A 23,628-nucleotide genomic window follows, 5' to 3' on the forward strand; every position below is an offset into this window, starting at 1 on the left:
TCAGACTGTCTGTGGTCATTGGATCAGATTGTCTGTAGTCAGTGGGTCAGACTGTCTGTAGTCAGTGGGTCAGACTGTCTGTAGTCAGTAGGTCACACTGTCTGTGATCAGTGGGTCACACTGTCTGTAGTCAGTGGGTCACACTGTCTGTAGTCAGTGGGTCAGACTTTCTGCGGTCAGTAGGTCAGACTGCCTGTAGTCAGTAGGTCAGACTGTCTGTGGTCATCGGGTCAGACTGTGGTCATTGGGTCAGACTGTCTGCGATCAGTGGGTCAGACTGTCTGTGGTCATTGGGTCAGACTGTCTGTGGTCATTGGGTCAGACTGTTTGTGGTAAGTGGGTCAAACTGTCTGTAGTCAGTAGGTCAGACTGTTTGCGATCATTGGGTCTGACTGTCTGTGGTCAGTGGGTCAGACTGTCTGTAGTCAGTGGGTCAGACTGTCTGTGGTCATTGGGTCAGACTGTCTGCAGTCAGTGAGTCAGGCTGTCTGCAGTCAGTAGGTCAGAGTGTCTGTGATCAGTGGGTCACACTGTCTGTAGTCAGTGGGTCAGACTTTCTGCGGTCAGTCGGTCAGACTGCCTGCAGTCAGTAGGTCAGACTGTCTGTAGTCATCGGGTCAGACTGTTTGTGGTAAGTGGGTCAAACTGTCTGTAGTCAGTAGGTCAGACTGTTTGCGATCATTGGGTCAGACTGTCTGCGGTCATTGGGTCAGACTCTCTGTAGTCAGTGGGTCAAACTGTCTGTAGTCAGTAGGTCAGACTGTCTGCGATCAGTGGGTCAGACTGTCTGTGGTCATTGGGTCAGACTGTTTGTGGTAAGTGGGTCAAACTGTCTGTAGTCAGTAGGTCAGACTGTTTGCGATCATTGGGTCTGACTGTCTGTGGTCATTAGGTCAGACTGTCTGTAGTCATTGGGTCAGACTGTCTGTGGTCATTGGGTCAGACTGTCTGTGATCATTGGATCAGACTGTCTGTAGTCAGTGGGTCAGACTGTCTGTAGTCAGTGGGTCAGACTGTCTGTAGTCAGTAGGGCAGAGTGTCTGTGATCAGTGGGTCACACTGTCTGTAGTCAGTGGGTCACACTGTCTGTAGTCAGTGGGTCAGACTTTCTGCGGTCAGTAGGTCAGACTGCCTGTAGTCAGTAGGTCAGACTGTCTGTGGTCATCGGGTCAGACTGTGGTCATTGGGTCAGACTGTCTGCGATCAGTGGGTCAGACTGTCTGTGGTCATTGGGTCAGACTGTTTGTGGTAAGTGGGTCAAACTGTCTGTGATCAGTGGGTCACACTGTCTGTAGTCAGTGGGTCACACTGTCTGTAGTCAGTGGGTCAGACTTTCTGCGGTCAGTAGGTCAGACTGCCTGTAGTCAGTAGGTCAGACTGTCTGTGGTCATCGGGTCAGACTGTGGTCATTGGGTCAGACTGTCTGCGATCAGTGGGTCAGACTGTCTGTGGTCATTGGGTCAGACTGTTTGTGGTAAGTGGGTCAAACTGTCTGTGGTCAGTAGGTCAGACTGTTTGCGATCATTGGGTCTGACTGTCTGTGGTCAGTGGGTCAGACTGTCTGTAGTCATTGGGTCAGACTGTCTGTGGTCATTGGGTCAGACTGTCTGTGATCATTGGGTCAGACTGTCTGCAGTCAGTGAGTTAGACTGTCTGCAGTCAGTAGGTCAGAGTGTCTGTGATCAGTGGGTCACACTGTCTGTAGTCAGTGGGTCAGACTTTCTGCGGTCAGTAGGTCAGACTGCCTGCAGTCAGTAGGTCAGACTGTCTGTAGTCATCGGGTCAGACTGTCTGTAGTCATTGGGTCAGACTGTCTGTGGTCATTGGGTCAGACTGTCTGTGGTCATTGGGTCAGACTGTCTGTGGTCATTGGGTCAGACTGTCTGTAGTCAGTGGGTCAGACTTTCTGCTGTCAGTAGGTCAGACTATCTGTAGTCAGTACTCAGATTGTCTGTAGTCATTGGGTCAGACTTTCTGTAGTCAGTGGGTCAGACTGTCTGCGATCAGTGGGTCAGACTGTCTGCGATCAGTGGGTCAGACTGTCTGCGATTATTGGGTCAGACTATCTACAGTCAGTGGGTCAGACTGTAGTCAGTGGGTCAGACTGTAGTCAGTGGGTCAGACTGTAGTCAGTGGGTCAGACTGTCTGCGATCAGTAGGTCAGACTGTCTGTGATCATTTGGTCAGACCTTCTGTAATCAGTGGGTCAGACTGTCTACAGTCAGTGGGTCAGACTGTCTGTGATTATTGGGTCAGACGTTCTGTGATCAGTGGGTCAGACTATCTACAGTCAGTGGGTCAGACTGTAGTCAGTGGGTCAGACTGTCTGTGATTATTGGGTCAGACTTTCTGTGATCAGTGGGTCAGACTGTCTACAGTCAGTGGGTGATGGTCTGTGTCGCTGGGTGGGTTTTGACCTCCTGCACCTTCTTTTCTGCCTCTGGCTTAGTCTCGCAGTTACTGATCTCCTGCCCTCTGTTGCTGCTCTGCACAGGTCCCTCCATCTCCCCTGCGTTCAGAAACTCCTCACAGTCCTTCCCTTCCACCCGAACACTCCCTGTTTCTGCTCTTCTTCCTCAGGCTGATGCGAGTTTAACTGCTGGTGTGAAGTATTTGAGATATTTTGCTCATGCAGCAATGCAGATCCCTGGAGATAGCAGGAAGAAGTGAGCCTCGGGATTAATATAATTCCCTTTTCCCACAGAATGGGGACTGGCTCACTCCAAGGAAGTTTGTAATCCTTCTAAAATAAGGAGAGAACTGGAGGTTCGAGGGTAAACTGAGGCGATCGGATTCACAGCAGGCACAATGTCTAATGAGCTGCAGCGAGAGAGGGTAAGTCACCAATTGAGCAATTGAGCCGTTGGTCAGAGTTGAGTGTGTTTTGGCTGCATCAAGTTCTGGACCCTCCCAAGAGAGGTTTGTGGGTTGGGAGAGGCTTTGTGGAGTGAGTTGGCCGAGCCCTTTCTGCTACTGGTCTGTTTATTCCCTTTAACACTGAATGGGATGAGGGGTAAGAAAATAACAGCAGTAATGATACAGTGAATGGAAATCAACTCAGTGCTGTCGAAGAGCAGAGAATTTGGGGGGATAGGTTCACCGGACATTAAAGGCAGCATCTCAGGGTGATAAGGCCATGAAACAAGCTAAAGAAATTCTAGATTTTATCACAGAGGTGTAGAATATAAAAGAGGTAATGATGAGCCGATATAAAACGTTAGTAAGAGCCCAGTTAGAGCATTGTGTGCAGTACTGGGTCATAGGATCATAGGAAATAGCAGTAGGCCTTTAGACCCCTCAAGCCTGCTCCACCATTCAAATATATCATGGCAGATCTTGTACCTCAATGTCGTTTTCCCACACTATCTCCGAAACCCTTGGTACCTTTAATATCTATAACTCTATTGATCTCTGTCTTAAATATACTCAACGACTGAGCCTCCGCAGCCCCCTGGTGTAGAGAATTCCAAAGAGTCACTACCCTCTGAGTGAAGAAATTCCTCCTCATCTCAGTCCTAAATGGCCTGCCTCTTATTCTGAGACTGTGTCCCCTGGTTCTAGACCCCCTAACCAGGGGAAACATCCTTCCTGCATCCACCCTATCAGGCCTGGAAGAATTTTGTATGCTTCAATGAGATCATCTCTCATTCTTTTAAACTCTAGAGAATACAGGCCCAGCTTCCTCAATCTCTCCTCATAGGACAATCCCGCCATTCCAAGGATCAGTCTGGTGAACCTTCGTTGCACTCCCTCGATGGGAAGTATATCCTTCCTTAGGTGAGGAGACCAAAACTGTACACAATACTCCAGGTGCGGTCTTAGCTAGGCTTTGTACAATTGCAGCAAGACTTCTTTATTCCTGTACTCAAATCCTCTTGCAATGAAGGCCAACATACCATTTGCCTTCCCAACTGTTTGCTGCACCTGCATGTTAGCTTTCCGTGACTTATAAACAAGAACACCCAGGTCCCTTTGGACATCAACACTTCCCAATCTCTCACCAGTTAAGAAATATTCTGCATTTCTGTTTTTCCTACTAAAGTGGACATCTTCACATTTTTCCACATTATATTCCATCTGCCACGTTCTTGCCCATTCACTTAGTCTGTCTAAATCCCCTTGAAACTTCTTTGCATCCTCTTCACAAATCACATTCCCACCTAGTTTTGTGACATCAGCAAATTGGAAATATTACATTTGGTCCCCACATCCAAATCATTGATCTAGATTGTGAACAGCTGGGATCCAAGCACTGATCCTTGCGATACCCCACTAGTCACATCCTGCCATCCTGAGAATGACCCATTTATTCCTACTCTTGGTTTTCTGTCCGTTAACCAATTCTCAATTGGTCCACGCAGTAGGAAAGATATTAGGCCTTTCAAGAGGGTACAGAGCAGATTCACGAGGATGCTGCCTGGCATGAGGGAATTACAAATACAAAGAAAGACTTGAAAAATGGTTTGTTAGAACAGAGCAGGTGGTGGGTGAGAGAATAATTATTTTAAAAGTTGAAATAAAAAGTTGAAATTAGATGCAAGCAGCAGGAGCTGTGAGTGAGCTGAAGTTTATGGGGAGGTAGGAGATGGAGGCAGCCAGGAGAGCATTGGGATAGTTGAGTGGAGGTGACAAAAGCATAGATGAAGGTTTCAGCAGCAGATGAGCTGAGGCAGGAGCGACGACAGCTGATATTACAGAGGAGTATTTAGGCGGTCTTCGTGATGGAGTGGGTGTTATTTGGGAAGCTCAGCTCAGGATAGGAGTCTAAGTTAGAAATATTCTGATTTGACCTGGGGCAGTGGCTGGGGATGGAACCAATGAGCAGGATATGGAGTCTGAGGCAGGAACAAGTCAGTAACTTCATTCCTCCCCAGGTTTAACTGGAGGAAATTTCATCTCATCCAAGACTAGAGTGTCAGACAAGAATTGTGACAACATAGGGACAGTGGAGGGGTGGTGAGAGATGGTGGAGACTGGAGAAGCTGGGATTGTTTTCCTTACAGCAGAGAAGGATAAGGGGAGATTCGATAGAGATGTTCAAAATCAGAAAAAATAATCAGAGACTGTTTCCAATGACCAAGGGGGTCAATAACCAGAGGACACAGATTATATGCAATTGATAAAAGAATCAAAGGGGAGATCTGGGATGTGCTGCCTGGAAGGGAGCTGCAAACTGATTCAGTAATAAGTTTCAAAAGGGAATTGGATAAATACGTGGAAAGGAAATATTTACAGGGCCATGGGGAAAGAGCAGGGGGGTGTGGGAGTAATTGGATAGCTCTTTCAAAGGGCAGGTACATGTGCAATGGGCCGAATGGCCTGCTGCTGTGCTGTATGATTCTGTGATAGACCTGCTCTGGTTACAATTAGATGCATAAGAGTGGAGCAAAACAAGGGCAACAGAGGAGAAATAATGGAGGAGGATGGTCAACAGGTGCCAAAAACTGCAGTCAGTTTGAGAAGGATCAAGGGGGATAGAGCATCACAGTCAGAGAAAACATTTTGAGTTTGGTTGGGGCCATTCTGGCACTGAAAAGGGTAGAAAGAGGGAAGGGAGTAATAGAAACACAGGAAGAGAGCAACCGAGACACAGGAGGAGAGTAACAGGGACACAGGAGGAGAGTAACAGGGACACAGGAAGGGAGTATCAGAGACACAGGAGAGTAACAGGAACATAGGAGAGTAACTGGGACACAGGAAGAGAGTACCAGGGACACAGGAAGGGAGTATCAGAGACACAGGAAGAGAGTAACAGGGACACAGGAAGGGAGTATCAGAGACACAGGAGAGTAACAGAAACAGAGGAAGGGAATAATGTGGACACAGGAATGGAGTAACAGGGACACAGGAGGAGAGTAACGAGGACACAGGAAGAGAGTAACGAGGACACAGGAAGAGAGTAACGAGGACACAGGAAGAGAGTAACAAGGACACAGGAAGAGAGTAACAAGGACACAGGAAGAGAGTAACTGGGACATAGGAAGGGAGTATCAGAGACACTGGAAAATAACAGGAACATAGGAGAGTAACAGGGACTTAGGAAGGGAGTAATACAGAGAGAAAAAAGCTATTGACCTCATAAAAGTCAGGATTGAGGTCCCATCCTGAACTCTGTGTGGTTTTTGGGAAGTGCACATTATGGATTAATGAAACACAGCCAGCTGATAGCAAACTGTCATATCTGCACCTCTGAATTTCAGACAGTTATATGCTCACCCACCTCCACATTCCCACATCCTCTCTTTTAGTGCTCAACAAACAGAGTCAATAGAAAAGGGCCAAATAGACCTCCCAACCTCTTGATATGGTCTGTAATGTCCTGATTTGGAGGGAAGAGTGTTAACAGCTCCAACTCTGATCTGGTGGATTCATTGTCGCCTGTGGAAGGGGAAATGTGTTGATTTCTTTGAGGCAAGGGCTGAGTTAACAGCTGCTGTTAGAGAGACAGATAGAGAGCTGGAAATCAGACAGGTGGGGCTGTTTGTAAAGTTACAGCCTCAGGGCAAGGTTTGTTCACCTGGGTGAGGCTTTTAGTCACTCCCGACTTGTCCAGACTTTGCCACAATGAAAGCAGTAATCTGATACAGATCAGATTTAAGCTATTAAATTAAAGAGAGGGAGAGAAGGCATTCCGATTGAACCAGGCAGTGCTCACACCTTCTCACACACAGGATAAGTGAGGTGTAAGAGGCAGAAAGCAGCACAATCAGTAGCTCACACAGACCTACAACCCCGACAGCGCAGAGTGGCAGGTAGGAGCTATTTAATTCAAGAATAACAAAAACTTTGTGAACTTTGTAAACTGATGGTGAAGTCTGGAGTCCAGTGAATGGGCCCTACCTGCACACCTCAGAACATTGTGAACTTTGCTGATCAGACTTTTCCTTGAAGTTTAAATCGTTTCTTATGTGTTTATTTATGAATGAGTCAACAAGCCTGAGTTTAGAACACAGATTTAGTACATTTGATTTCACATCATAAGCGAAAAGTTTCAGTTCAAAGTTTACTTTATTTCAATAGATCTTTGAAAGTGTTTTGCGCTTATGAGGTGATGTGATGGATCTGTAATTGGTTGACGTCTGTAGTTGGAGGGTCCACGAAGGTGGAGGGTCTATGGATGGTACAGGGTCTGTGATTGGTGGAGGGTCTGCAAAGGTTGGGGGGGGGTTCTATGGATGGAACAGGGTCTGTGATTGGTGGAGGGTCGATGAAGGTGGCGGGTCCATGGTCCATGGATGGTACAGGGTCTGTGATTGGTGGAGGGTTTGTGACTGGAAGGTTGTCTTTGGTCGGTAGAGGGTGTGTGATTGGTCTAATGGGAGATAAGGAGAATGCTTTCACGCAGTGAGTTGTGATCGGGAATGCCCTGCCTGAAAGAATGGTGGAAATAGATTCAAATGTAACTTTCAAAATGGAACGCTTGAAATGGGAAAATTTTATAGAGCTGTGGGGGAAAAGGGCAGGGCAGTGGAGCTAACTGGAAAGAGCCAGCACAGGCATGAGGGGCTGAATAGCCTCCTTCTGTTCTGTATCATTCTATGATTCTCCTGCCACTGAGCTGACTCAGCACGGACTGGGGATGGAATTGAGGGCAGGACACACTACATTAGGAAATCAGCCTCTCATATCCTTGAGTAATTTGAATTTTCCTCAGTCTTAATCCTTTCTGGCGACAGCAATGGCTGCTGGCAGGATGGGCTGAGTCCTGGTTGCACTGTGTGCTCTCACTGCTCTCTCTCTTTGATTAATTAGAGTTATTTTAAACTTGTTGCTCCATTTTATCTTGTGTTCTGACTAGACTGGCAGGTTCATTCTGAGCACTGAGGTGTGAAATGTTGCAATTTATTCTGAGAACAGAGACAGACTGTGGGTGGCACAGTGGCGCAGTGGTTAGCACTGCAGCCTCACAGCTCCAGCGACCCGGGTTCAATTCTGGGTCCTGCCTGTGTGGAGTTTGCAAGTTCTCCCTGTGTCTGCGTGGGTTTCCTCCGGGTGCTCCGGTTTCCTCCCACAGCCAAAAGACTTGCAGGTTGATAGGTAAATTGGCCATTATAAATTGCCCCTAGTATAGGTAGGTGGTAGGGGAATATAGGGACAGGTGAGGATGTGGTAGGAATATGGGATTAATGTAGAATTAGTATAAATGGGTGGTTAATGGTCGGCACAGACTCGGTGGGCCGAAGGGCCTGTTTCAGTGCTGTACATCTAAATCTAAATCTAAACATAGGAATACTGGGGGTACAAAGGGAAAATGAATCAGGTCACACCGTCACGGCACCGGGTATGAGGATTAAATCCCACAGTCATGAGATGCAGATTAATACTCGATCAGTAACATAACAATTGCACTGCCATACCATATCCCAGGGATCAGTGCTGGGGGAGATGTACCGAGTGGAGTGTCCGTTAATCAGTGCCGGGGAGACGTACCGAGTGGAGTGTCCCAGGAATCAGTGCCGGGGGAGATGTACTGAGTGGAGTGTCCCAGGGATCAGTGCCGGGGGAGATGTACTGAGTGGAGTGTCCCAGGGATCAGTGCTGGGGAGACGTACCGAGTGGAGTGTCCCAGGAATCAGTGCCGGGGGAGATGTACTGAGTGGAGTGTCCCAGGGATCAGTGCCGGGGAGACGTACCGAGTGGAGTGTCCCAGGAATCAGTGCCGGGGGAGATGTACTGAGTGGAGTGTCCCAAGAATCAGTGCCGGGGGAGATGTACTGAGTGGAGTGTCCCAGGAATCAGTGCTGGGGGAGATGTACTGAGTGGAGTGTCCCAGGAATCAGTGCCGGGGGAGATGGACTGAGTGGAGTGTCCCAGGAATCAGTGCTGGGGGAGATGTACTGAGTGGAGTGTCCCAGGAATCAGTGCTGGGGGAGACGTACCGAGTGGAGTGTCCCAGGAATCAGTGCTGGGGAAGACGTACTGAGTGGAGTGTCCCAGGGATCAGTGCCGGGGGAGACGTACTGAGTGGAGTGTCCCTTTATCAGTGCCGGGGGAGATGTACTGAGTGGAGTGTCCCAGGAATCAGTGCTGGGGGAGACGTACTGAGTGGAGTGTCCCAGGGATCAGTGCCGGGGGAGACGTACTGAGTGGAGTGTCCCAGGGATCAGTGCCGGGGGAGACGTACTGAGTGGAGTGTCCCAGGAATCAGTGCTGGGGAAGACGTACTGAGTGGAGTGTCCCAGGGATCAGTGCCGGGGGAGACGTACTGAGTGGAGTGTCCCTTTATCAGTGCCGGGGGAGACGTACCGAGTGGAGTGTCCCAGGGATCAGTGCTGGGGGAGACGTACCGAGTGGAGTGTCCCAGGGATCAGTGCCGGGGGAGACGTACCGAGTGGAGTGTCCCAGGGATCAGTGCCGGGGGAGACGTACCGAGTTGGGTGTCCCAGGAATCAGTGCCAGGGAGACGTACCGAGTGGGGTGTCCCAGGAATCAGTGCCGGGGAGACGTACCGAGTGGAGTGTCCCAGGGATCAGTGCCGGGGAGACGTACCGAGTAGAGTATCCCAGGGATCAGTGCTGAGGAGACGTACCAAGTGGAGTGTCCCAGGAATCAGTGCCAGGGAGACGTACCGAGTGGAGTGTCCCAGGGATCAGTGCTGGGGGAAACGTACCGAGTGGAGTGTCCCAGGGATCAGTGCCGGAGGAGATGTACTGAGTGGAGTGTCCCTTTATCAGTGCCGGGGGAGATGTACTGAATGGAGTGTCCCAGGAATCAGTGCCGGGGGAGATGTACTGAGCAGAGTGTCCCAGGGATCAGTGCCGGAGGAGATGTACTGAGTGGAGTGTCCCTTTATCAGTGCCGGGGGAGATGTACTGAATGGAGTGTCCCAGGAATCAGTGCCGGGGGAGATGTACTGAGTAGAGTGTCCCAGGGATCAGTGCCGGGGGAGATGTACTGAGTAGAGTGTCCTAGGAATCAGTGGTGGGGGAGATGTACTGAGTGGCGTGTCCCAGGGATCAGTGCCGGGGGAGATGTACTGAGTAGAGTGTCCCAGGAATCAGTGCCGGGGGAGATGTACTGAATGGAATGTCCCAGGGATCTGTGCCGGGGGAGATGTACTGAGTAGAGTGTCCCAGGAATCAGTGCCGGGGGAGATGTACTGAGTGGCGTGTCCCAGGGATCAGTGCCGGGGGAGATGTACTGAGTGGAGTGTCCCAGGGATCAGTGCTGGGGAGACGTACCGAGTGGAGTGTCCCAGGAATCAGTGCCGGGGGAGATGTACTGAGTGGAGTGTCCCAGGGATCAGTGCCGGGGAGACGTACCGAGTGGAGTGTCCCAGGAATCAGTGCCGGGGGAGATGTACTGAGTGGAGTGTCCCAAGAATCAGTGCCGGGGGAGATGTACTGAGTGGAGTGTCCCAGGAATCAGTGCTGGGGGAGATGTACTGAGTGGAGTGTCCCAGGAATCAGTGCCGGGGGAGATGGACTGAGTGGAGTGTCCCAGGAATCAGTGCTGGGGAAGACGTACTGAGTGGAGTGTCCCAGGGATCAGTGCCGGGGGAGACGTACTGAGTGGAGTGTCCCAGGAATCAGTGCTGGGGAAGACGTACTGAGTGGAGTGTCCCAGGAATCAGTGCTGGGGGAGACGTACCGAGTGGAGTGTCCCAGGAATCAGTGCTGGGGAAGACGTACTGAGTGGAGTGTCCCAGGGATCAGTGCCGGGGGAGACGTACTGAGTGGAGTGTCCCTTTATCAGTGCCGGGGGAGATGTACTGAGTGGAGTGTCCCAGGAATCAGTGCTGGGGGAGACGTACTGAGTGGAGTGTCCCAGGGATCAGTGCCGGGGGAGACGTACTGAGTGGAGTGTCCCTTTATCAGTGCCGGGGGAGATGTACTGAGTGGAGTGTCCCAGGAATTAGTGCTGGGGAAGACGTACTGAGTGGAGTGTCCCAGGGATCAGTGCCGGGGGAGACGTACTGAGTGGAGTGTCCCTTTATCAGTGCCGGGGGAGACGTACCGAGTGGAGTGTCCCAGGGATCAGTGCTGGGGGAGACGTACCGAGTGGAGTGTCCCAGGGATCAGTGCCGGGGGAGACGTACCGAGTGGAGTGTCCCAGGGATCAGTGCCGGGGGAGACGTACCGAGTTGGGTGTCCCAGGAATCAGTGCCAGGGAGACGTACCGAGTGGGGTGTCCCAGGAATCAGTGCCGGGGAGACGTACCGAGTGGAGTTTCCCAGGGATCAGTGCCGGGGAGACGTACCGAGTAGAGTATCCCAGGGATCAGTGCTGAGGAGACGTACCAAGTGGAGTGTCCCAGGAATCAGTGCCAGGGAGACGTACCGAGTGGAGTGTCCCAGGGATCAGTGCTGGGGGAGACGTACCGAGTGGAGTGTCCCAGGGATCAGTGCCGGAGGAGATGTACTGAGTGGAGTGTCCCTTTATCAGTGCCGGGGGAGATGTACTGAATGGAGTGTCCCAGGAATCAGTGCCGGGGGAGATGTACTGAGTAGAGTGTCCCAGGGATCAGTGCCGGGGGAGATGTACTGAGTAGAGTGTCCCAGGAATCAGTGGTGGGGGAGATGTACTGAGTGGCGTGTCCCAGGGATCAGTGCCGGGGGAGATGTACTGAGTAGAGTGTCCCAGGAATCAGTGCCGGGGGAGATGTACTGAATGGAGTGTCCCTTTATCAGTGCCGGGGGAGATGTACTGAGTAGAGTGTCCCAGGAATCAGTGCCGGGGGAGATGTACTGAGTGGAGTGTTCCAGGGATCAGTGCCGGGGGAGATGTACTGAGTGGGGTGACCCAGGAATCAGTGGCGGGGGAGATGTACTGAGTAGAGTGTCCCAGGAATCAGTACCGGGGGAGATGTACTGAGTAGAGTGTCCCAGGATTCAGTGGCGGGGGAGATGTACTGAGTGGAGTGTCCCAGGGATCAGTGCCGGGGGACATGTACTGAGTGGAGTGTCCCAGGAATCAGTACCGGGGGAGATGTACTGAGTAGAGTGTCCCAGGATTCAGTGCCGGGGGAGATGTACTGAGTGGGGTGACCCAGGAATCAGTGGCGGGGGAGATGTACTGAGTAGAGTGTCCCAGGAATCAGTACCGGGGGAGATGTACTGAGTAGAGTGTCCCAGGATTCAGTGCCGGGGGAGATGTACTGAGTGGGGTGACCCAGGAATCAGTGGCGGGGGAGATGTACTGAGTAGAGTGTCCCAGGAATCAGTGCCAGGGGAGATGTACTGAGTAGAGTGTCCCAGGGATCAGTGCCGGGGGAGATGTACTGAGTAGAGTGTCCCAGGGATCAGTGGCGGGGGAGATGTACTGAGTAGAGTGTCCCAGGATTCAGTGGCGGGGGAGATGTACTGAGTGGCGTGTCCCAGGGATCAGTGCCGGGGGAGATGTACTGAGTAGAGTGTCCCAGGATTCAGTGGCGGAGGAGATGTACTGAGTGGCGTGTCCCAGGGATCAGTGCCGGGGGAGATGTACTGAGTGGAGTGTCCCAGGAATCAGTGGCGGGGGAGATGTACTGAGTAGAGTGTCCCAGGATTCAGTGGCGGGGGAGATGTACTGAGTGGCGTGTCCCAGGAATCAGTGCCGGGGGAGATGTACTGAGTGGAGTGTCCCAGGGATCAGTGCCGGGGGAGATGTACTGAGTGGGGTGTCCCAGGAATCAGTGCCGGAGGAGATGTACTGAGTAGAGTGTCCCAGGAAACAGTCCCAGGGGAGATGTACTGAGCGGAGTGTCCCCGAGGGTCATGCTGGGGGAGATGTACTGAGTGGAGTGTCCCAGGAAACAGTGCCGGGGGAGATGTACTGAGTGGAGTGTCCCAGGAATCAGTGCCGGGGGAGATATACTGAGTGGAGTGTCCCAGGAAACAGTGCCAGGGGAGATGTACTGAGTGGAGTGTCCCAGGAATCAGTGCCGGGGGAGATGTACTGAGTGGAGTGTCCCTGGAATCAGTGCCGGGGGAGACGTACTGAGTGGAGTGTCCCCGAGGGTCATGCTGGGGGAGATGTACTGAGTGGAGTGTCCCAGGAAACAGTGCCAGGGGAGATGTACTGAGTGGAGTGTCCCAGGAATCAGTGCCGGGGGAAACGTACTGAGTGGAGTGTCCCCGAGGGTCATGCTGGGGGAGATGTACTGAGTGGAGTGTCCCAGGAATCAGTGCCGGGGGAGATATACTGAGTGGAGTGTCCCAGGAATCAGTGCCAGGGGAGATGTACTGAGTGGAGTGTCCCAGGAATCAGTGCCAGGGGAGATGTACTGAGTGGAGTGTCCCAGGAATCAGTGCCGGGGGAGATGTACTGAGTGGAGTGTCCCAGGAATCAGTGCCGGGGGAAACGTACTGAGTGGAGTGTCCCCGAGGGTCATGCTGGGGGAGATGTACTGAGTGGAGTGTCCCAGGAATCAGTGCCGGGGGAGATATACTGAGTGGAGTGTCCCAGGAATCAGTGCCGGGGGAGATGTACTGAGTGGAGTGTCCCTGGAATCAGTGCCGGGGGAGACGTACTGAGTGGAGTGTCCCCGAGGGTCATGCTGGGGGAGATGTACTGAGTGGAGTGTCCCAGGAAACAGTGCCAGGGGAGATGTACTGAGTGGAGTGTCCCAGGAATCAGTGCCGGGGGAAACGTACTGAGTGGAGTGTCCCCGAGGGTCATGCTGGGGGAGATGTACTGAGTGGAGTGTCCCAGGAATCAGTGCCGGGGGAGATATACTGAGTGGAGTGTCCCAGGAATCAGTGCCAGGGGAGATGTACTGAGTGGAGTGTCCCAGGAATCAGTGCCAGGGGAGATGTACTGAGTGGAGTGTCCCAGGAATCAGTGCCGGGGGAGATATACTGAGTGGAGTGTCCCAGGAATCAGTGCCGCGGGAGATGTACTGAGTGGAGTGTCCCAGGAAACAGTGCCGGGGGAGATATACTGAGTGGAGTGTCCCAGGAATCAGTGCCGGGGGAGATGTACTGAGTGAGGGTTCACTAAAAATTAGTGCATGATGTAATATTTGAAAAAAAAATCATGGGAGTATACTTACTGAATGGTGTGAACTAGCTAGGGGAGGGAGATCTGAGAGTGATAATCAACTCACTACTGAGCATCTGTAGGACACAGTGTAGGACAGGGTATAAAGGAAGAAATAATCGCAACTTGTCAGAAAAGTACACCGATAATTATGGGTGATTTTAACCTACATATGGACTGGAAAAATCAGATGGGCAGAGGTAGCCTCGATAAGGAGTACACAGAATGTTTTCGGGATTATTTCTTGGAACAGAACCTTCTGGAGCCAACTAGAGAGCAGGCGAAACCAGACCTGGTATTGTGCAATCAGATGGGATTAATTAATGACCTCATAGTTAAGGCACCCCTAAGTAGCAGCGATCATAATATGATTGAATTTTACATTCAGTTTGAGGGAGGGAAGAGTGGGTCCAAGACTTAAATAAGGGCAATCATGAGGGCTAAAGTGAACTGGCAAATCAGGTTAAGGGATAGGTCAATAGAGATGCAGTGGCAGACATTTAAGGGGATATTTCAGAATACACAGAATAGATACACTTCAATGAGAAAGAAAAATTCCAATGTAGGACCCACCATCCGTGGTTAAATAAAACAGTTAAAGATAGTATCAAACTTAAAGAAAAAGCCTATAATTGTGCAAAGATGGGAGGCAGGTCAGAAAATTGAACAGAATATAAAAAACAGCAAAGAATGACTAAACGATTGATAAGGAAGGTAAAATTAGAGTACAAGAGAAAGATAGCTAGTAATATAAAGACAGATAGTAAGAATTTCTATAGGTATTTAAAAAAGAAAAGAGTTAAAAAAGTGAGCGTTGGTCCTACAGAAAGTGAGTCTGGGAAATTAATAATGGATAACGAGACAGCAGATGAATTGAACAGATATTTTGCATCGATCTTCACTATTGAGGATACAAGTAACATCCCAGAATTAGCTGTAAATCAGGAAATGGAAGGGAGGGAGGAACTCAAGAAAATTTCAATCACCAGGGAAGTGGTACTGAACAAATTGTTGGAGCTATGGGCTGACAAGTCCTCAGGTCCTGATGGACTTCATCCTAGGGTGTTAAAAGAAGTGGCTAGTCAGATAGTTGATGTGTTAGTTTTAAACTTCCAAAATTCCTAGATTCAGGTAAGGTTCCATTAGATTGGAAAATAGCGAATGTAACTCCTTTATTCAAAAAGGGAGGGAGACAGAAAGCAGGAAACTACAGGCCAGTTAGCTTAACATCTGTCTTAGGGAAAATATTAGAAGCTATTATTAAAGATGTTATAGCAGGGCATTTAGAAAAATTCAAGGTAATCAGACAGAGTCAACATGGTTTTGTGAAAGGGAAACCATGTTTAACCAATTTATTGGAGTTCTTTGAGGAAGTTACATGTGCTGTGGATAAAGGGAAACCGGTGGATGTATTGTACTTAGATTTCCAGAAGGCATCTGATAAGGTGCCACATCAAAGATTATTGCAGAAAATAAAAGTTCATGGTGTAGGGGGTACATATTGGCATGGATAGAAGATTGGCTAGCTAACAGGATACAGAGAGTCGGCATAAATGGGTTATTATCTGGTTGGCAAGATGTAATGAGTGGTGTGCCACAGGGATCTGTGCTAGGGCCTCAACTTTATACAATTTATATAAATGACTTAGATGAAGGGACCGAAGGTATGGTTGCTAAATTTGCTGATGACACAAAGATTGGTGGGGAAGTAACTTGTGAAGAGGACATAAGGAGGCTACAAAGGGATATAGACAGGTTAAATGAGTGGGCAAAGACCTGGCAAATGGAGTATAATGTGGAAAGTGTGAAATCGTCCACTTGGGCAGGAAGAATAAATAGAAGCATATTGTCTAAATGGTGAGAGATTGCAGAGCTCTAATGCAGAGGGATGTGGGTGTCCTAGTGCATGAATCGCAAAAGGTTAGTATGCAGGTACAGCACGTAATTAGGAAAGCGAATAGAATGTTATTGTTTATCACGAGCGAAGTCCAAAGTACAGAAAGTCCTCATCAGAGAACTCCTCTTTGCTGACGATGCTGCTTTAACATCTCACACTGAAGAATGCCTGCAGAGTCTCATCGACAGGTTTGCGTCTGCCTGCAATGAATTTGGCCTAACCATCAGCCTCAAGAAAACGAACATCATGGGGCAGGATGTCAGAAATGCTCCATCCATCAATATTGGCGACCACGCTCTGGAAGTGGTTCAAGAGTTCACCTACCTAGGCTCAACTATCACCAGTAACCTGTCTCTAGATGCAGAAATCAACAAGCGCATGGGTAAGGCTTCCACTGCTATGTTCAGACTGGCCAAGAGAGTGTGGGAAAATGGCGCACTGACACGGAACACAAAAGTCCGAGTGTATCAGGCCTGTGTCCTCAGTACCTTGCTCTACGGCAGCGAGGCCTGGACAACGTATGCCAGCCAAGAGCGACGTCTCAATTCATTCCATCTTCGCTGCCTTCGGAGAATACTTGGCATCAGGTGGCAGGACTATATCTCCAACACAGAAGTCCTTGAAGCGGCCAACATCCCCAGCTTATACACACTACTGAGTCAGCGGCGCTTGAGATGGCTTGGCCATGTGAGCCGCATGGAAGATGGCAGGATCCCCAAAGACACATTGTACAGCGAGCTCGCCACTGGTATCAGACCCACCGGCCGTCCATGTCTCCGTTATAAAGACGTCTGCAAACGCGACATGAAATCGTGTGACATTGATCACAAGTCGTGGGAGTCAGTTGCCAGCATTCGCCAGAGCTGGCGGGCAGCCATAAAGACAGGGCTAAATTGTGGCGAGTCGAAGAGACTTAGTAGTTGGCAGGAAAAAAGACAGAGGCGCAAGGGGAGAGCCAACTGTGCAACAGCCCCAACAAACAAATTTCTCTGCAGCACCTGTGGAAGAGCCTGTCACTCCAGAATTGGCCTTTATAGCCACTCCAGGCGCTGCTTCACAAACCACTGACCACCTCCAGGCGCGTATCCATTGTCTCTCGAGATAAGGAGGCCCAAAAGAAAGAAAAGAAGAATCACGAGGGGAATTGAATACAAAAGTAGGGAGGTTACGCTTCAGCTATACAGGGCATTGGTGAGACCACATTTGGAGTGCTGTGTATAGTACTGGTCTCCTTATTTAAGGAAGGATGTAAATGCATTGGAGGCAGTACAGAGAAGGTTTACCAGACTAATACCTGGAACGGGCGGGCTGACTTATGAGGAAAGATTGGACAGGCTAGGCTTGTATCTGCTGGAATTTAGAAGAGTAAGAGGCGACTTGATTGAAACATATAAATCCTGAAGGGGTCTTGACAGGGTGGATGTGGAAAGGATGTTTCCCCTTATGGGAGAATCTAGAACGAGGGGTCACTGTTTAAAAATAAGGGGTCGCCCATTTAAGACAGAGATGAGGAGAAATTGGCCAGAAAACTCTCCCTGGATAATCAGAGATCAGTGCAGTTACTTTCAGTGGTTTTGCAGCCTGTGAGCTGCTGGGATTAGTGACCTTGCTCACCCTCCCTCCTGCTGGAATCTGCTGGTGCCTCTGCATGAACACTGCAGCTGCTGCTATTGGGAGTTAACTCTGGGAATTAGGAGCCCCCCGGGTGAAATCCCCCATCTGGATTTTTTGTTCCATTCTGATCGAGAATTCCACCCTCAGTCCACCAGTTCATTCTCTGCATATTCCTCGTCCATTTTCCACCTCTTTGCTCTGCTAAAGTGCAGTCCATACCAACATACAAATTAGGAGCAGGATTAGGCCACTCGGCCCCTCGAGCCTGCTCTGCTATTCAACAAGATCATGGCTGGTCTGATTGTAACCTCAACTCCACATTCCCGTCTATGCCCAATAACCTTTCACCCCCTTGTATATCAAGAATCTATCAACCTCTACCTTAAAAATATTCAAAGACTCTGCTTCAACCACCTTTTGAGGAAAAGAGTTCCAAAGACTCTTTGAGAGAAAAAATTTGTGTCTACCAGGTCAAGCCCCCAACTCCAAAAAGTACAGGCCCAATTTACTCAGCTTCTCAACATAGGAAAACCCTCTCATCCCAAGAACCAATCTAGTGAACCTTCGGTGTACTACCTCCAAGGCAAGTATATCCTTAGATATGGAGACCAAAATGGTGCACAGTACTTCAGCTGTAGTCTCACCAAAGCCCTGTTCAAGGATATTATCCCCAATCTCCCGAGCACTCATCTTGTATATCAACCTTTTATGTGGCACCTTATCAAATGTCTTGAAAATCCCAAAATAATACATTCACTGATCCCTTTATCTATCCCGCTAGTTACATGCTCAAAAAAATGTAATAAATTTGTCAAACATGATTTCCCTTTCGTAAAGTCATGGTGATTTTTCTTATTGCTGTTACCACTTCCTTAATAATGGATTCCAGCAATTTAGTTCCCAGTTTTCTCTCTCTCCTTTTTTTGAATAGTGGTGTTAAATTTGTTACCAAACTCCTTTCTCACTGCTGTCCTTTTATCATCCTTAATTATCAGGGCTACCCCTCCTCCTTTTCCATTCTCTCTGTCTTTTCGAAACGTTGTGGACTCTGGAATATTTTGTTCCCAACCTTGGTCAGCATGCAGCCACCTCTCTGTGATGGTTATTAGATTAAAACCATTTATCTCTTTTTGTGGCATTAATTTGTCTGTCTTCTTGTGAATGCTTCCGGAGTTCAGATAAAGTACCTTTAATTTTAACTTTCTACCGTATTTCCCTGATTTGACCTTATTCACTGATGATTTATTAAACTCATTGTCCCTTCCTATCACACTGCTTTTCTTTACCCAAATTGCCCAAGTTATTGGAGTCACTTGAACACTGGTCCCAGCCCAGTTTAAGAGGAGCCTGACCCAACTGAACAGCTCCCACTTTCGCCAGTGCCCCATGAATCAAAACTCCTGCCTCTCTCTTTGAGCCAGGAGTTCAACTCTGATTCGTTTTGACTCTCGGCCAATTTGCACATGGCTAAGGTAATAATCCAGGAGTTAACTTTGAGATTCTGCTTTTTTATACTCTGGCTCCTCAAATTCTCTGAGCAGAACCTCATTCCTAGTTCTCAATATGTTGTTGGTTTCTACAAGAGCCATGACAACTTGCTCTTCCCCCACCCAAGTTCTTCTCCAGCTGTGCTGACTACACTGTCTCCTACCACTACCAAATTCCTTTCTACGCCCTCCCACTTGACTGGCCTCCTGTACCATGGACAATTTGCCCATCCACCCTGCAGTCTTCGTTCTCATCCATACAGGTAGCAAGCACCTCATACCTATTGGACAAGGACAAAGGTTGAGGTTCCTCCGTCACTGCATCATCAGCTCAAGATCAAATTCATCTCTCGACAGCCGACAGCACATACTAAAGGTCATCCACCATTTCAACACACATTTTAATGCAGCAATCAGTTAGGCACGCATCACTCAGTATTTTATGATTGCATCAGCTACAGATTTGAAGGGTTGGCAATGCTCACAAGTATTGAAGGCCAGTAAAAGGAGCTGGAGTGAGCAGCCTGTCTCTGGCAAAAACAACATACGAATTAGGAGCAGGAGTAGGCCACTCGGCCCTTCGAGCCTGCTCCACCATTCAATAAGTTCTTGGCTAAACTAATTACTCCACATTTCCACCTACCCCCGATAACCTTTCACCCCCTTTCTTATCAAGAATCTATCTACCTCTGCCTTAAAAATATTCAAAGACTCTGCTTCCACCACCTTTTGAGGAAGAGAATTCCAAAGACCCTCAGAAAAGAATTCTCCTCATCTCTGTCTTAATTGGGCGACCCCTTATTTTTAAACAGTGACCTCTAGTTCTAGATTCTCCCACAAGGGGTAAACATCCTTTCCACATCTACCCTGTCAAGACCTTCTCAGAATCTTATATGTTTCAATCATGTCACCTCTTACTCTTCTAAACTCCAGCAAGTACAAGCCTAGCCTGTCCAACCTTTCTTCATAAGACAACCATCAGCTGTGCTACAGTGTCAGCTTGGCTCAGTGGGCAGCATTCTGGCTTCTGAGGTAGAAAGTTGTGGGTTGAAGTCCCACTCCAGAACCTCAACACAGGATGTGGGCTAACACTCCCAGTGGAGAACTGAGGGAGCACTGCACTGTCAGAGGGTCATTACTGAGGGAGTGCTGCACTGTCAGAGGGTCAGTACTGAGGGAGTGCTGCACTGTCAGAGGGTCAGTACTGAGGGAGAGCTGCACTGTCAGAGGGTCATTACTGAGGGAGTGCTGCACTGTCAGAGGGTCAGTACTGAGGGACAGCTGCACTGTCAGAGGGTCATTACTGAGGGAGTGCTGCACTGTCAGAGGGTCAGTACTGAGGGAGAGCTGCACTGTCAGAGGGTCAGTACTGAGGGAGTGCTGCACTGTCAGAGGGTCAGTACTGAGGGAGTGCTGCACTGTCAGAGGGTCAGTACTGAGGGAGAGCTGCACTGTCAGAGGGTCATTACTGAGGGAGTGCTGCACTGTCAGAGGGTCAGTACTGAGGGAGTGCTGCACTGTCAGAGGGTCAGTACTGAGGGAGTGCTGCACTGTCAGAGGGTCCCTCTCAGACAGGTGTAAAATATCCAACGGCCACTATTAGAAAGTAGCAGGAAGTTGTCTCTCATATGTAGAGCCAATATTTATCCCTCAACCAAAATCTCTAAAGCAAATGACCTGGTCATTGCCTCATTTCTTTTTGTGGGATCTTGCTGTAAGAAACAGAAAGATTCATGACACAGAAAGAGACCATTTGACCCATTGTGTCTGTGCTAGCCAAAAAAGAGATATCCAGCGTAATCCCATCTTCCAGCTCTTGGTCCCTAGTCCTGTAGATTAGGGCACATAGAAGCATATGGCTTCTGTATTTCCTATGTTACAACAGTGACTACAGTTTGAAAGTGCTTCCTTGTCTGTAAGGCACTTTGAGATGTCCAGGGCTGGTGAAATGTGCTAAAGAAATGCAAGTTTCTTCTTTCTTTCCTCGAGATCCTGAGCTCAGATTCTCTTTGTCTGTTGAGGACCATGGCATTATTTGAAAAGGTGGGTGTTCTGCTAACATTCCTCCCTCAAGAATTATGCATAAAACACTGAGACATGTCAGGAGACGTTGTATAAATATTTGACTTGCTCTTCACCCTGTCAGTTTTTAATGTTTGTTTTCTCTTTCTTTACAGCTGACTGTGAAATGTATGGTGTAGGAAATGATCAAAAGTTGAATCACGAAAAATTTTTGGACAGTGGTAAGCAGACTGTGCTTTTTCAGATTTTATTCTGTGGGAGACTGTGTAAAACAAACCGTGTCTGAGGCCATTTATTGGAACAAGTGAAAGAAACATTGAATAGTTAACCCGGCAGTCAAAATATGTAAGGTGGTAAATCACAGCACAGGATACAGTCCAGGGCTTGAGTGTCAGCCTGGATCTGGAATGACTCCTGGAGTGACCTGAATATGTGGGAGTCTCTGATGTGGATACGTTGTTCTGATCTGGTGCTAACTCCAGGTGTTTCCATTTCCTACCAGGTATCTTTGAAATAGACAATAGCAGGAAGAGGAAGATGGACGGAGGAAGCTACTCAGACAATGGTAAGGATGAGCTTGCTAGGGGTAGTGGGAGTAAAGGAGAATGATAGGGTAATTTTGGGGCAGTGGACCTGCCTAATGGGGTGGGGGGCAGGGAGTGGCTGGTCAGTGAGTGGGCTCTGTAAGAGGTAAGATGAGCAGAGGTGTTTCGGGAGGCAGTCAGAGTAGTGAGTCTATATGGTCTATCCTCTATAGACTTGTTTCCCAGACCTGAGTCAGTAACATTCTCCACATCAAACAGCCCCTGCTGATGTTAGGAGATCAGCATCAGACACACGGACCTGCCACAGACTCTGACTGTCCGCTGGGGACACAGGTACCTGTCACACATTCTCCAGTCCACAGCCTGGCTTGTGGCTTGAGCAGGTTAACGAATGAATCACTCGGGGGAGTTCACATCCCCCTGAAACACTTTAAATCTGAACCTCAAAGGGATCAGCTTCGAGCCTGCGACTCTCTGGACTCAGAGCACCGTTTACCAACTGCTACCATTTGGCTTTCTCATACAATGCCAGGCAACACCTACTGTTTCTTTAATCAGTAACTGATTGTTCTCCTTTGTACCTCGTGTATTCCAACGCTCTCCTTGGCGGCCTTCCAGGTTCCACCCGCTGTAAACTTGAGGTCATCCAAAACTCTTGCCCTTGTCCCAACTCGCACCAAGTCCCATTCACCCATCGCTCACTCACCCACATTGGCTCCTTGTCCAGCAACACCCCCATTTTAAAATTCTCATCCTTGTTTTCAAATCCTTTCATGGCCCCTCGCCCCCTCCCTATCTCTGTAATCTCCTCTAGTCCATAAAACCCTTCAAGATATCTGCTCCTACAACTCTGCAGTATCCCTGATTTTAATCACTCCACCATTGGCGGCCGTGCCTGGGCCCTAAGCTCTGGAATTCCCTCCCTAACCCTCTCCGTCTCTCTCTCTCTTCCTTTAAGATTCTCCTTAAAACCCACCTCTTTGACCAGGATTTTGGTCACCTGACCTATCTCATGTGACTTGGTGTAAAATTTTGTTTGATATGCTCCAGTGAAGCACTCTAGATGTTTTGTTGCGTTAATGAGCTATATAAATGTTGTTGTTGATCTGTTGTTCTCTCTTCTGTTGCAGTTGTCACAGAGATGATCACAAAAGTGACCTCACTCCCACCACGTGAGTAACTCCCCAGCAGACCTTGGGATAGTGAGATTTCCATGGTCCCACAAATCGGGTCCTTATCACCTATCTCTCTTTTTCTATCTGGCGCGCTCTCTTTCTCTTTCTCTCTCTCTGTCTCTGTGATTCTGTCTCTCTTGCTGTTGCTCTATGGCTCTTTGTCCCTCTCTTTCTCTTTGTCTGTCTCTCTCTGTGACTCTCAGCCCCTCTATCTCTCTTTCTCAGTGACTCTCTCCATTCCGCCCATTCCTGTGTTTCTATTTTATGGATGGACATCTCTGAATTTTCCTGTCTGGTTTGTCCTCAGTCCCAAATCTCTTGACCTCTCCCTCCTCTCTGCACCCGCAAACTGCTGAAATCCAGACTCATATCACCTTCTCCCTCTCCAAATCACCTTCTCCCTCTCCAAATCATGCACTGCCAGGATTTCACTCTTGTGGAGCTCTTCAGATCCCTCACTCTCCCCACCCTCGCTCCCCCCTCCCGCACTCTCCCCACCCTCACATTCCCCTCCCTCACCCTCCCCACCCTCGCTCCCCCCTCCCTCGCTCCCCCCTCCCTCACTCTCCCCACCCTCACATTCCCCTCCCTCACCCTCCCCACCCTCGCTCCCCCCTCCCGCACTCTACCCACCCTCGCTCCCCCCTCCCGCACTCTCCCCACCCTCACATTCCCCTCCCTCACATTCCCCTCCCTCACCCTCCCCACCCTCGCTCCCTCCTCCCTCACTCTCCCCACCCTTGTTCCCCCTCCCTCACTCTCCCCACCCTCGCTCTCCCCTCCTTTGTTCCCCACTCCCTCACTTTCCCCTCTCCCTCACTTTCCCCTCCCTCATTCTCCCCATTTTCAGTCTCCCCTCCCTCACACTCCCTTCCCTTGCTCCCCACTCCCTCGCACCCACTCCCTCGCACCCACTCCCTCGCACCCACT

At 49.4% G+C, this 23,628-nt stretch overlaps 1 protein-coding gene across 7 annotated transcripts in view; it reads left to right on the forward strand.

The window, feature by feature from the left end:
* Positions 1–23,628, forward strand: part of col17a1b (collagen, type XVII, alpha 1b) — a 257,562-nt gene that overhangs the window by 74,230 nt on the left and 159,704 nt on the right. For 3 of the 7 annotated variants that reach the window (XM_068053211.1, XM_068053209.1, XM_068053210.1), the window contains exons 2-5: positions 2,705–2,835; positions 21,134–21,199; positions 21,481–21,543; positions 22,654–22,695. In XM_068053211.1, the coding sequence (XP_067909312.1) occupies positions 21,145–21,199; positions 21,481–21,543; positions 22,654–22,695 (160 nt within the window). In that variant the 5' untranslated portion in view covers positions 2,705–2,835; positions 21,134–21,144. Of the gene's footprint in view, positions 1–2,704; positions 2,836–20,982; positions 21,000–21,133; positions 21,200–21,480; positions 21,544–22,653; positions 22,696–23,628 lie in introns of those variants that run through there. The other 4 variants (XM_068053212.1, XM_068053207.1, XM_068053208.1 and 1 more) reach the window with 2 other exon arrangements.

This window comes from Heterodontus francisci, chromosome 20 (assembly GCF_036365525.1).
Source record: "Heterodontus francisci isolate sHetFra1 chromosome 20, sHetFra1.hap1, whole genome shotgun sequence".
Classification (NCBI taxonomy): domain Eukaryota; kingdom Metazoa; phylum Chordata; class Chondrichthyes; order Heterodontiformes; family Heterodontidae; genus Heterodontus; species Heterodontus francisci.